Below are 12973 nucleotides of genomic sequence, written 5' to 3'. Positions count from 1 at the left end.
CCCTGTCCCTTGTACGCGTCTTCTCAGCACGCACGCACGCGCGCTGTGTTCCCGCCCTGTGACTCCAGGCGGGTATTTCCCGGGGCGGGTTTGCTGACAAGAACTTTCAGGCTCCATGGCTGCCAGACGGCGGGGGACGCGCAGCAATGGGGCCGGAGGTTCGGTGCACATTGTAGGGGGCGAATACTGGGGGGCGGGGAATCTGAAGAGGAGCGGGGCCCTCTGCTCTAGCCCCACCCCTTCCGTCGCCCCCTGACCCGTCCTTGGCTATCAAGCTAGTTTAGGTGCTGAACTTTATAAACTTCAGTTTTCAGAGCTTTTCGGATTACAGCATTGTGTATAAGAGCTTGTGGACCTGTAGTAACTAACACAGTGCCAGCATTATTTTAAATACTTAATGTCATCTAATTAAAAATATTTATTGTAAGATAAACATCATTATTTTATGTATCACTAAGAAAGGAAAAAAAATGCTTCCAGTTAAAACGTGATTCATTGTTTATATGTCATCCATTGTAAGATGCAGCCCAGTTTCAAAGATAGTAAAATTCAGGTCTTAGAATTGAGGAGTATTACACTCTCTCTGTGTTATGTTCTTAAATGCATCCATCCTACAAATGTGTAGGTCCATCCTACAAATTAGGTGCTATTGTCCTCCTCTGGATTTTACAGTCAGGGCAACTGAGGTACAAAGAGATGAAGTAAATTCTACAAGTTTCCACAGCTGGAAGAGACCCAGCTAGGCTCTAAACTAGAGACAGATTCCAGAGCACTCTGTTAACCATTATCTCATACCACCTTAGGTAGTTTGAAGATAGGTATTGGGAAAGTTTGGGGACGCAAGTAAACAGAGATAAGTAGTCTGTATGACACTCATGCCTCAGGCTATGAGCTCACAAGAGCCCTGGGGCTCCATCTTATTTTATCTTATTTTATTTTAATTTGGCTAGAATAGCAATTTAGGACGTGATTTCTCAGACTATTGCCAAGAACAGTGGTATGGCAGTTACTATTTCTTTGTAAATTTACAAAACCATCTTAAGCCATTTCTTTAAAAAGATGTTTTTTTCAAAGTAGGATTGTGTTCAGTGGGTACTCATTCTTTCTTTTGGTTCTTTGCCTATTCTTTATGCACATGGCCTCTGTAGCATTAGATGAAGCTGGAAGAGTTCATAATGGCAACACAGCTATAGATGACCCTCTGCCTGCAAAGAAAACTCGAAGATGCCAGAGGCAGGGGGTGAAAAAGGAGCCTGTGAATGGAGGAGAGGCCAATAATAACAAAACAGAAGACAAGCAAGGTCAGCTTCAAGTGGTAGGCCAGAGAGGACATGGACTAGCAGGATTGTCTATGGGAGGGGTGAGGACAAGGGATGCCTTGTTCTTTCAACTCTTACTTCTTCCTTTCTTAAAGATATGATTAATTTTCTATCCTTTGGGCATACCACAATACAAATCTCCTTTCTTGGAATCTTCAGTTTCATGTAATTTAGACAGATTGAGACCTGGACAGATCAGGATTGCTTGGGATGGGCAAAGTTCATTATGACGTGATAGTTATTTTTGATTCCCATACAAGTAGCTGTAGTATATATCTCCTCCCTCAGAGTCCGTGAAGACCTTGCTGTTAAAGGGCAAAGCTCCCGTGGATCCTGAGTGCACAGCCAAGGTGGGAAAGGTGAGAGATTCCTTTGCCCATCAATTTCTCAAAGAGCAGTTGTTCTTTTGCTACTGGGATTTCTGTCTGGAACACTACTAGTATTCATTTTAGGAATCCTCCAAAATGCTACTAGTGATTAATTTTCTCAAAGATTAAGGGATGGGGGTGCTGGAGTTTGGGGTTAATAATCAGGATGTTTTTTTAACTTCTGGGGTTGTCATCAGCTTTCCGCACCTCATTCTTTCTCAGGTAGCAAATTATACCATTATCAAGGAAGAACCATCTTTGTTCTCATGAGAAACTGTGCTGTGGTATGGCATGAGTTACAAATGTGAAAAGGATTTGAAGAATACAGAAGAAAGGCTTCCTCTGGAGCAAGTTTCCTTTAAGTGTTAGAATCATTTGTTTTTCTGTAATTACCAAAAAAAAAGCCAACATGGTTTTATTATAGGAATTATAGGTTATATGTAAAAGAACGTGCTTTTGCAGTTCTTTCCTGGAAGGTAGATATTGGTGGTGCTGGAGAATGACACCTTGAGACAGAAGAAAATTTAGAGCATTACTAAGGCTCTCATGAGGACTGAGACTACACTAACGTCAATGTTTTCCTTCTCTCTCTAGGCCCATGTGTACTGTGAAGGGAATGATGTCTATGATGTCATGCTAAATCAGGTAAGGGGAGGAGCTGTTCTATGTATGGGAATTTTTTTCTTGGTAATTACAGATGAGCATGTCTCAATGCCCAGATCTTTAATTCTTAAGTCCCTGATATTAGCCTTATAGTAGCTTTTTCCTTACAGCAGTTACTAGTACCTATGACCAAGGAAGACATCAGTTTATGTGGCTTCCATTTGTAAACCTGTCTCATGTTGGTGTTTCTCTTATCATAGACCAATCTTCAGTTCAACAACAACAAGTACTATTTGATTCAGCTGTTAGAAGATGATGCCCAGAGGCACTTCAGCGTTTGGATGAGATGGGGCCGTGGTAATGACTCTTATTATTGGTTTTCTCATTTGTCATTCAGAAAGCCAGAGACAGCTTAGGGAGTAACCAGAAGATCCTCTGGGTTTAAATTGGTGGAAAGGAGGCTTTATAACCTAGGAAGGGCTCACAAAAGGGAAATAGCAAGCATCTTCATTAACAAGTTCCCATTGGAAAAACTAAGAGCAGCTTGTTGAGGCTGGGAAGTGTCCTGCAAGTTGGTCTGCTAACGCTGTTCAGGGACTGTGGCAGTTAGCAGGTAACTAATACCAACAGGATCAGTCTGCTCGGCCCATCCACCTTTCCCTCTCCCCTTCCTGCCTATTTGTCAGATGCTTAAGTGGGGAGACTTTGAGAAAATTCTTCTTGGATTGGGAGGCAGGAAACCAACTTATGTGTGGAATTTATTTTGCAGTTGGGAAAATGGGGCAGCACAGCTTGGTGGCTTGCTCAGGGGACCTCAACAAAGCCAAGGAAATCTTTCAGAAGAAGTGAGTTCTAAGAAATGAGTATCAAAAAATACCATTCTTTTTCTTCCATGTATCTTCTTTAAGAATTTTATAAGAAGTGTGATTTGGTCTCAATGTTAATGTGTTTCCACTGTGACATTCTATGACTAGAATACCAAACTGCATCCTTAATTAGTGATTACATCACCTGGAACCTTGAAATTAACTAAAAACAGGGGCGCCTGGGTGGCTCCTTGGAACTAAAAAAAGGGGCGCCTGGGTGGCTCCATGGGTTAAAGCCTCTGCCTTCGGCTCAGGTCGTGGTCCCAGGGTCCTGGGATCGATCCCCGCATCAGGCTCTCTGCTCCACAGGGAGCCTGCTTCCTCCCCTCTCTCTCTGCCAGCCTCTCTGCCTACTTGTGATCTCTCTCTCTGTGTTAAATAAATAATAAAATCTTAAAAAAAAAAAGTATTAAAAAAAAGAAAGAAATTAACTAAAAACAGAAGAATCTAATATATTTAGCATATGACCAACAATTAAGGAAATTTGGGAAAAGTGGGTAGGATGCGAATATTCAGTTAGAGCTTTAAAAATTTTAAAAATAGTGAAATATGATATGGAGACAGCTTTCTGGTCTCTGGGAATCTTTCAGAGAAAGAGCTTAGAAAGGGATCTTTTGTCTAAAATCTCAAAGGCTTTTGTGGTATTTTGGGGCCTTTGGGAAACTCAAGAGTCCTTTTTTCCCATTTTTTATTCCCATTGACTCTAGAGCCTTTTTTTCTTTTTTTTATTTAGGGTCCTAATTTAGAATCCAGGATTTTTGGGAATTCAGATATAAGAGTTGTAAGAAATAGTTGGGGGGAAAAAAAAGAAATAGTTTGGAGATGTTCTAAGGAAACAATTATAAGCCCATTCCTAGTAGTAAGAGTTTTCTTACTTCTAAGATTTTTTATAAGATTTTTCTCACCATTGTGGATCCCACAGATTCCTTGACAAAACAAAAAACAATTGGGAGGACCGTGAGAAGTTTGAGAAGGTGCCTGGAAAATATGATATGCTAGAAATGGACTATACCACCAGTACACAGGTAAACTCCAGCTGTACATTTGGGGAGAAAACTGCTTCCTCTGAACCAAGGTGAAGTCTAGCAGAATGGCTTAGATCAGGTCCCAGAATAGAACAGATCAGGGTATCCTGAGTCTTGCTATTTCCCACCTAAGCAAAGGATACAGTTCCCTCAGGGGTAACTTTCACGGATCTTTGTAATCTTGAAAAGACTGTAGAATAAAGATAGAATATGCTTTCTAGTCTCATTATTTAATACGGTTTTTTAAAAATCTTTGGTCCTATTTCCAGAAGTTTAATGTATGGATTGAGAGAGGAGTAATATATAGTCACACCATGAAATAGCATTTAAAGTTGTCTTCACTTCTGGTTATACACCACATTTAAAAAGATTAATTTCAACAAGTTGAGTTGGAACCAGGATGCTGAAAACTGTCACAGTATCTGAGAAATGTAAAAATCTTAGTCTTTTTAAGATGAGAAGATCTGAGACCTAATGGCTGTCATAACATAATTAAACATAACAACTCATTAGGAGAGCCTTTTAGACTTGTTCTGAGAGTTTAACTGTGGGAGGCATAGGGAAGAGTAGAAGGTGGAATCACATCAAGTACTCTAACCAGGTTAATAATGGGATGAGCCTGTGTTCAAGCAGAATCTGATTAGTGTTCACCTGCCAGGGGTACTGTAGAGCCAGCCCTGCAGGGACCTTAAAATTGATCCTTCCGGATTTTGTAATTCTCTTTTTTTCCATTGTAGAGTGAAGAAGAATCAAAAGGGGACTCTCTTAAATCCCCTTTGAAACCAGAATCACAGCTAGATCTTCGTGTGCAGGAGCTGATAGAGTTGATCTGTAATGTCCAGGCCATGGAAGAAACGATGGTAGAAATGAAATACGACACCAAGAAAGCCCCACTGGGTAGGACTTCAGATTCTTTATTTTTTTTTTTTTTAGGACTTCGGATTCTATCCCACATTCTCTCTTTGTATTTCCTAGTTCCTTTAATAGGTTTCATCACCTTTGTGATTTAAAGCTTGTTGATACTGTGAATGAAAGAAAGGAGATCTGGGGTGAGAGGTAGTGTTGGGTAGGAGATGCTGTTTTGAGAGCTGAAAGGTGGGAGTCTTTGTCGATTAGGCACATGAATACTGTTTTCAGGATAGGACCCTAGTTGTGAGTTCTGATGATCTCTGGATGGGCCTGCAGGGAAGCTGACAGTGGCACAAATCAAGGCAGGCTACCAGTCTCTAAAGAAGATTGAGGACTGTATTCGGGCTGGTCAGCATGGACGAGTTCTCATGGAAGCTTGCAATGAATTCTACACCAGGATCCCACATGACTTTGGGTAAGGCCTGTGCTGTTACACTTCTCTTTGGTCTTCTACATACCTATATCCATCTACATCACTCAACAGTAACTATAATCTTTTTACTCTCATTTCTAATGAAATGATCATCTTAGATAGATACAGAGCCAAAATGATTTATAGATAGCCTGTGTAGTCCACTTACAAGTTTGGGATGCCATCTCCTGGCCTGATTATAACCATATTTTCTGACCGAGTAGAAGTTACCAAGAAAAATAGGCCTAGATATCCAGCCAACAAGTAAAATAGCTTCAGGTGTGAAAGTCTCTATTCCCTATTCAAATGACAGTAGGTATAGAAAATACATTTTATCTTTGTTGATTCTATATTCTGGTGCTTTTTCTGTTTTTATTCTTTTCTTGCTTTATAGCACTCTATGACCTAAAAATAACCCTGAGTGGTCAGCATGTCTACTTCTGTTTCTAGACAGGACTATATCCAAGCTGTTACTTTTTGAAGTTGATATATCTTATTTAAAAAATAAGATTTGGGTATTATCGATAACAAGAAATAACAAGGGTTGGAGAGGATGTGGAGGAAAAGGAACTCTTGTATACTACTGATAGAACTGTAAATTAGCACAGCCGCTATACAAAACAGTATGGAGATTCTTCAAAGAATTAAGAGTAGAACTACCATATGACCCAACCATTCCACTTCCGGATATTTATCTGAAAAATATGAAGACACGAATTCAAAAAGATATGCATCCCTGTGTTCATTGCAGCATCATTTACAATAGCCAAGATATGGAAACAACCTGTGTGTTCATTACAGATGAATGGATAAAGAAGAAGTGCTATATATATACAATGGAATACTACTCAGTTATAAAAAAAAGAGTGAAATCTTGCCATTTGCACAACATGGTTGGATGGATCTTGATGGTATTATGCTAAGCAAAATAAGCCAACAGAGAAAAACAAATACCATATGACTTAATTCATGTAGATTCTAAAAAAAAAATTCATAGATACAAAGAACAGACAGAGGAAAGGGGTTGGGGGTGGGCGAAATTGGTGAACGAGGCCGCTGTAAGGTGAGGGATAGTAACTGAACTTGCAGTGATGACTTTCAAACTACAAAGCTGTACATCTGAAATGTATTAAGGGAACCCATAAAAAAGAATTGCATTTCTAGTCCCAGATGTCAAAATCTATACAGTGTGTTTGTTTTATCTTTAGTCTGTTACTTTTAGTCATATGCCTTTGGCCACCCATCAGAGAACTGATTATGGATTATATCTCTGTCCTTAGACTCCGTACCCCTCCATTAATCCAGACAGAGAAAGAACTGTCAGACAAAGTACAATTACTAGAGGTAAGACGTGTGGATTGGGAACTATTACTCTCTGGTTCCAAGTCCCTACACATTGATCCTATATCTCATCTTGTCAGGCTTTGGGAGACATTGAAATTGCCATTAAGCTGGTGAAGACAGAGCTGCAAAGCCCAGAACACCCATTGGACCAACACTACAGAAAACTGCATTGTGCCCTGCACCCTCTAGACCATGAAAGTTATGAGTTCAAAGTAAGAAAAATGATCATTTATTTTCCTACCTGTAAGACCCATGCTCCTTACCCCACTGTTCTGTGACTACTCTGGTTAAGAATGAACTTTTTTTTTTTTTTTTTTTTGGAGAGCAGCAAGCAAGGTTTATTGAGTGATAATACAAAGCTCCCAAAGGAGGGGACCCAAGAGGGTTGCCCAAGAGCAAACTTTTGTATAGAGCAGAATTTCAGTTTACCAGGAATTAGGGAAGGTACAGCTCTTTCTCACTGTCTTGTGAGGCCATTAGGGAGCAGAAAGTCTCTGATTTTTACCAGAAGCCCTGAGGTTCTTCAGTTTGGTCTGGTCTCTTGTAGAGTCCACACCAGTCATTTCTTTCATTTCTTCTCACAGGTAATTTCCCAGTACCTGCAGTCTACTCATGCTCCCACACACAGGGACTATACCATGACCTTGCTTGATGTCTTTGAAGTGGAGAAGGAGGGTGAGAAAGAAGCCTTCAGAGAGGACCTTCATAACAGGTCTCAGTTTAGCTTTGGGTTTGGGAAGACATTGCCTTGCCAGAAGTGCAGTTATGGAACTTCTGGAAAATGGGAGAAAATGGCTTTTTTATCCTTATGGCCTATCTCTGCTGGAGAGCAACAGAGTACAATAATAATACCTGTTCCCTAGGATGCTGCTATGGCATGGTTCCAGGCTTAGTAACTGGGTGGGAATCCTGAGCCATGGGCTTCGAATTGCCCCACCTGAGGCTCCCATCACAGGTTACATGGTGAGTAGAATCCTGGAAGGAGGCACAAGGGTAAAGGATACAATAATTTTCTTAGTCCTTTCCCCCCCCTCCCTTTTTTCTTCTAGATTAGGATTCCATAGTACCCTTCCCGAGAAGTAAACCAGCTCACTGATAACCCTAACTTTTTTTTCTTTTTTCACACCCTAACATTTCTTACTATGTCCCTCTTTCTTTAAATTCCTAAAGATATCCTTTCTACCCCCTCAGAAAGCAGAGACTCAAGAATACACCAGCTTCTCTGGAAAAGAATTGCAAAGGGAAGTGGAGAAAGGTCTATATTGTGTTTAAGATCATGAAACACAGAGTCAGTGGCACAGGCCTTCTTGTTAACACAATGGATTAAGCAGCTGACCTTCAAGTTTGTTTATATATTTCAGTTTGGGAAAGGAATCTACTTCGCCGACATGTCTTCTAAGAGTGCCAATTACTGCTTTGCTTCTCGAGTGAAGGATACTGGACTACTGCTTTTATCAGAGGTGAGATGAACATATTTATGATCTCTAGTTTATTATTAGTTCCTGTTTTTCCAGAGAGAAAAGTTTGATTCCAAAACCAAGAGGTTCACCTGGGAGAACTTGAAAGGGGAGCCAAGGGCAATTTCCATTCCATTCCTGTGCAGGAGGAGGGGAAGAAAGTACTGGTGGGATTTTCTGTTTGGCCTTAGAGCCATCCAGTTCTCAGGAAGATGTGGGTGTTTAAAGATCTTTTTGCTTTGCAGGTCGCTTTAGGTCAGTGTAATGAGCTATTAGAGGCCAATCCTGAGGCAGAAAGATTACTTCAGGGCAAACATAGCACCAAGGGACTAGGCAAAATGGCTCCCAGTCCTGCCTCCTTCATCACCCTGTGAGTACTCAGAGCTTATAAAGCCAGAAGACTTCTTTTGGCCAGATAAGACTCTCTACTTTCTATATTCCAACTTCTCAGAGGCAGATATTGACACGCTTTTTTTCATTTGGCAGGAATGGGAGTATGGTACCCTTAGGACCAGCAAGTGACACAGGAGTTCTGAATCCAGAGGGTTATACCCTCAACTACAATGAATTTATTGTCTATAACCCCAACCAGGTCCGTATGCGATACCTGCTAAAGGTTCGGTTTGATTTCCTGCAGCTGTGGTGAATATTAAATAAACTAGATAAGGTATGATCTTCAAACAAGAAAATAGGCAGTGTTGTACTCTTGAATTTTCTGATCTTTTATGTAATAAAAATGGCACAAATCTACCACTGGCTTCTTTGGGCTTTATTTCTCCAACCACGTATTTTCTTCTTATGTTCATACTTCTTCATCTTCAGGACAGGAAGTACACATTGCCTTATGTATCCCATAGCTAGCTGCAAGTTACTCAGGATCCTGTTCCTAACAGCAAAATAACCTCTGTGCATTGAAGGACACTAATGGTGACTGATGCTTTTCCCCATTTAAGTAAATTTTTCTGCAACGTGGAGTTTGTTGGGTATTACTATAAGAAGGGTAGAGACTGGGCACCTGGGTGGCCCAGTTGGTTCAGCAACTGCCTTTGGCTCAGGTCATGATCCCCGATCTCCTGGGATTTAGTCCCTCATTGGGCTCCCAGCTCCACAGGGAGTCTGCTTCTCCCTCTAAGCTTCTCCCTTCTCATGTTCTCTCACTGTCTCTCTCTCAAATAAGTAAAAAAAAATCTTTAAAAAAAAAAAAAAAAAGGGTTGAAACAACTGCAGACCAGGTCTCCCACCACTTACCCTAGGACTCAGCAGATGTCCAAAAATCTGCAAGCACTTAGAGGACTTGTCACTTAAGTCTAAATACATCTCAGGGAGGAAAGGAGAGGAATTAGAATGAGTTTTGAGCTGCCTGCTCCACCTAAGAAGTACCAAAGTCCACGTCAGATCCAAAGACTTCCTGATTAGTCATAAACACATGCAACACAAATATACGTACATAGATACATGCACACACACACACTTAGACACACATAACACATACTTACTGAGATAACAGTGAAGGTTATTTAAATGAAAACAGTAGCCTGTAACTTTTTAGAGACCAGATTACCAATATCTATCTAAAATTAAAATATACATACCCGGGGCGCCTGGGTGGCTCAGTGGGTTAAAGCCTCTGCCTTCGGCTCAGGTCATGGTCCCAGGGTCCTGGGATCGAGCCTCACATCGGGCTCTCTGCTCGGCCAGGAGCCTGCTTCCTCCTCTCTCTCTCTCTCTCTGTCCACCTCTCTGCCTACTTGTGATCTCTGTCTGTCAAATAAGTAAATAAAAAATCTTAAAAAAATAAAAATAAAATATACACACCCTTTGAACTAAAAACTACAGACGTACTTGTTTGTATAGATGAAGTCAGTGCAGCATTGTCATATGCAAAAGATCCCTAGATAAGGAACTAGTTAAACATACTCACTCACTGAAATACTGTGCTGCTGTTAAAACTAGACTACACACTTCTCCAAAAAGTAGAGAAGAATACTTCCCACCTCATTCCATGAGGCAATATGAAACCAAAATCCGGTAAAGATACCACCAGGAAGGAAAACTATAGACCAATGTCCTTTAAGAATACAGATGTGTGGGGCACCTGGGTGGCTCAGTGGATTAAAGCCTCTGCCTTCAGCTTGGGTCATGATCCTGGGGTTCTGGAAGGTTCTGGGAGGTTCTGGGATGGAGCCCCACATCTGGCTCTCTGCTCAGGGGGGAACCTGCTTCCTCTCTCTCTGCCTGCCTCTCTGCCTACTTGGATCTCTGTCAAATAAATAAATAAAAAAAAAATACAAATGTGCAATAAAATGCTACCAAGCCTAAACCAGTAAAGTAAAAAGAATTCTACACCATGACAAAGAGATTTATTAAAGGAATGTGAGGTTAGTTCAATATATGAAAATCAGTGTAGGACAAAAGTCATATGACTATCTTATTAGATGCAGAAAAGGCATTTGGCAAAATCTAGCACCCTTTCATGATAAACATTCAGCAAAGAATGGAAGGGAACTTCTTCAACCTGATAAAGGACATCTATGAAAAACCCACAGAAAGATTGAAATAGATGAATGACTCCATACATTCTGGAAATGGGGAAGAAACAATAAATAATCCTTTCAGAAGGATTTCAATTAACATAGAAGGCTCGAGGGAAATAGAAAATCATTAGAAATGAGGTGCTGAGTGGCTCAAGAGTTGAGCATCTGACTTGATTTCAGCTCAGAAGCCTACTTGGAATTTTCTCTCCTTCTCCCTCTGCCACCGTCCCCCTGCACCCTCCCCCTAACCCCCCCCCCAGCACACTCTCTCTCTAAAAAAAAAAAAAAAATCGCAGTAATAATTGCTATAGTCAGGATCAATGGACGAATGCTAAAATTAGTGGAACAGGATAACTTTTATAGTTTCAAAAAACCTGCCTCAAGATTTACTGATTACTATGGTGATTTTAACATAGGAGCATAAATTCTTCGGTAATTCTCCCTCCAGGAGGTTTAGTCTCTCTCCTTTTTTTTTTTTTTAAAGATTTTATTTATTTGACAGAGAGAGATCACAGTAGGCAGAGAGGCAGGCAGAGAGAGAGAGGAGGAAGCAGGCTCCCCACTGAGCAGGGAGCCCGATGCGGGGCTCGATCCCAGGACCCTGGGATCATGACCCAAGCTGAAGGCAGAGGCTTAACCCACTGAGCCACCCAGGTGCCCCTGGTCTCTTTCAAGTGGGGCTGGGTTTAATGACTTGCTTCTAACAGAGAATGGAAAAATAACAGTAAAAGAAAAATAAAGTGATCAAAATTGGGACACCTAGGTGGTTCAGTCAGTTGAGCATCTGCCTTTGGCTCAGGTCGTGATCCCAGGGTCCTGGGATTAAGCCCCATTTAGGGCTCCCTGCTCAGTGAAGAGCCTGCTTCTCCCTCTCCCTCTGCCATCCCCCAACTCCCCCACAACTGTGCTCTCTGACTCTTATCCCTCATCAAATAAATACAATAAAATCTTTAAAAACAAACAAAAAAAAAACTCAAAATGTTTAAACTATCTAAATTAAGGGCACCTGGGTGGCTCAGTCGTTAAGCGGCTACCCTCAGCTCAGGTCATAATCCCAGGGTCCTGCGATTGAGCTTCGTATTGGGCTCCCTGCTCAGAGGGAAGCCTGCTTCTCCCTCTCTCACCCCCCACTGCTTGTGTTCCCTCTCTTGCTGTCTCTCTCTCTGTGTCAAATAAATAAATAAAATCTTAAAAATAAAATAAACTACCTAAATTAATTTTCCCTTCAACTCCCTTGGGCACATGTTTACAGTTACCCAGAGTCTCTTATTGTCACTCACAGCAATTATACTAGGACTTTGCTCTACACCTACAAGGTAAGAAAGACAAAAAAACCTTCAGGAGAGCCTGGCCAACAAGGCTGAGTCTATTGAGCAAAGGTCAAGTTAGCCTTTTCTTAACTTTCTCCATCCCCATCCTCCAGCCTTAGATGGGGTGCTTTTGTAGAATTTTTAGAGCTTGGAAGACAGACATCTAGGGCTTCCTCCTGTCCTTGGCCCATGCTCTCAGGAGAGCAAAAAGCAAAAGACTGAAACCAGCAACTTTCAGGATGATGCTGTGCCATGGTTCTCTGTAGCATTTCTGGGTAGTATTATAAATCATAAATTTCAAATAACCTTAATTTGGATTCTGGCACAAGGTATGTGGAGGAGGTGGTCTAGAAGGTACTTTTAGAGCCCTTGCATGAGATACATGAGAGAAGATAGAAGCATGACCCATGATTAAAATATCAGTTGATGGAATTTCTTATATCTTTATCCTCCAGCTGAGGGAGACCATGGGGCACTAGTAGAAATAAGGGGAAAGTCTCTCAGATGATCTGTCCACGAAAACCTGGAATCAGGGCAACGTGAGAACAAAACTCAGTACCCCTCAACTCCCCAGTTCCTCAAAATTCATTTTTTTTTTAAGATTTTATTTATTTGAGAGAGAGAGAGAGTGAGAGAGCATGAGAGGGGAGGTCAGAGGGAGAAGCAGACTCCCATGGAGCTGGGAGCTCAATATGGGGCTTGATCCCAGGTACTCCAGGATCATGACCTGAGCTAAAGAGAGTCGCTTAACCAACTGAGCCACCCAGGCACCCGTCAAAACTCATGTCTAATCAGAGTGCAGTGGTAGTTCTTTGAGAAAACCCTA

The 12973-nt window shown here is 41.3% G+C and overlaps 1 protein-coding gene across 3 annotated transcripts; it reads left to right on the top strand.

Moving 5' to 3' along the window:
• The first annotated feature begins 19 nt into the window (after positions 1 to 19).
• Positions 20 to 9053, top strand: PARP2 (poly(ADP-ribose) polymerase 2). 3 transcript variants are annotated; one of them, XM_047738833.1, is made up of 16 exons: positions 20 to 158; positions 1155 to 1301; positions 1608 to 1678; positions 2282 to 2332; positions 2551 to 2647; positions 3060 to 3135; positions 4079 to 4181; positions 4919 to 5078; positions 5367 to 5505; positions 6783 to 6846; positions 6924 to 7058; positions 7431 to 7558; positions 7710 to 7809; positions 8208 to 8306; positions 8549 to 8673; positions 8790 to 9053. In XM_047738833.1, exons 1-16 carry the CDS (start codon positions 116 to 118, stop codon positions 8947 to 8949), a joined length of 1698 nt encoding a protein of 565 aa, XP_047594789.1. In that variant the 5' UTR covers positions 20 to 115; the 3' UTR covers positions 8950 to 9053. The 3 variants fall into 3 exon arrangements, with proteins under 3 accessions (XP_047594789.1, XP_047594788.1, XP_047594790.1); XM_047738832.1 differs by having other exon boundaries at positions 26 to 158; positions 1149 to 1301; XM_047738834.1 differs by lacking the exon at positions 1155 to 1301 and having other exon boundaries at positions 50 to 158.
• Positions 9054 to 12973: the final 3920 nt, after the last annotated feature.

This window comes from Lutra lutra, chromosome 7, assembly GCF_902655055.1.
Source record: "Lutra lutra chromosome 7, mLutLut1.2, whole genome shotgun sequence".
Taxonomy (NCBI): domain Eukaryota; kingdom Metazoa; phylum Chordata; class Mammalia; order Carnivora; family Mustelidae; genus Lutra; species Lutra lutra.
The sequence above is the reverse complement of the archived record's forward strand: the minus strand, read 5'-3'. Positions and strand labels throughout refer to the sequence as shown.

Excerpts from the sequence above, each read along its gene's own strand:
- PARP2 (XM_047738832.1), top strand. The coding sequence starts at position 116 with ATGGCTGCCAGACGGCGGGGGACGCGCAGCAATGGGGCCGGAG. Across the intron at positions 3,136-4,078 it reads AAGGAAATCTTTCAGAAGAA|ATTCCTTGACAAAACAAAAA; the intron begins GTGAGTTCTAAG and ends TGGATCCCACAG. Across the intron at positions 6,847-6,923 it reads ACAAAGTACAATTACTAGAG|GCTTTGGGAGACATTGAAAT; the intron begins GTAAGACGTGTG and ends TCATCTTGTCAG.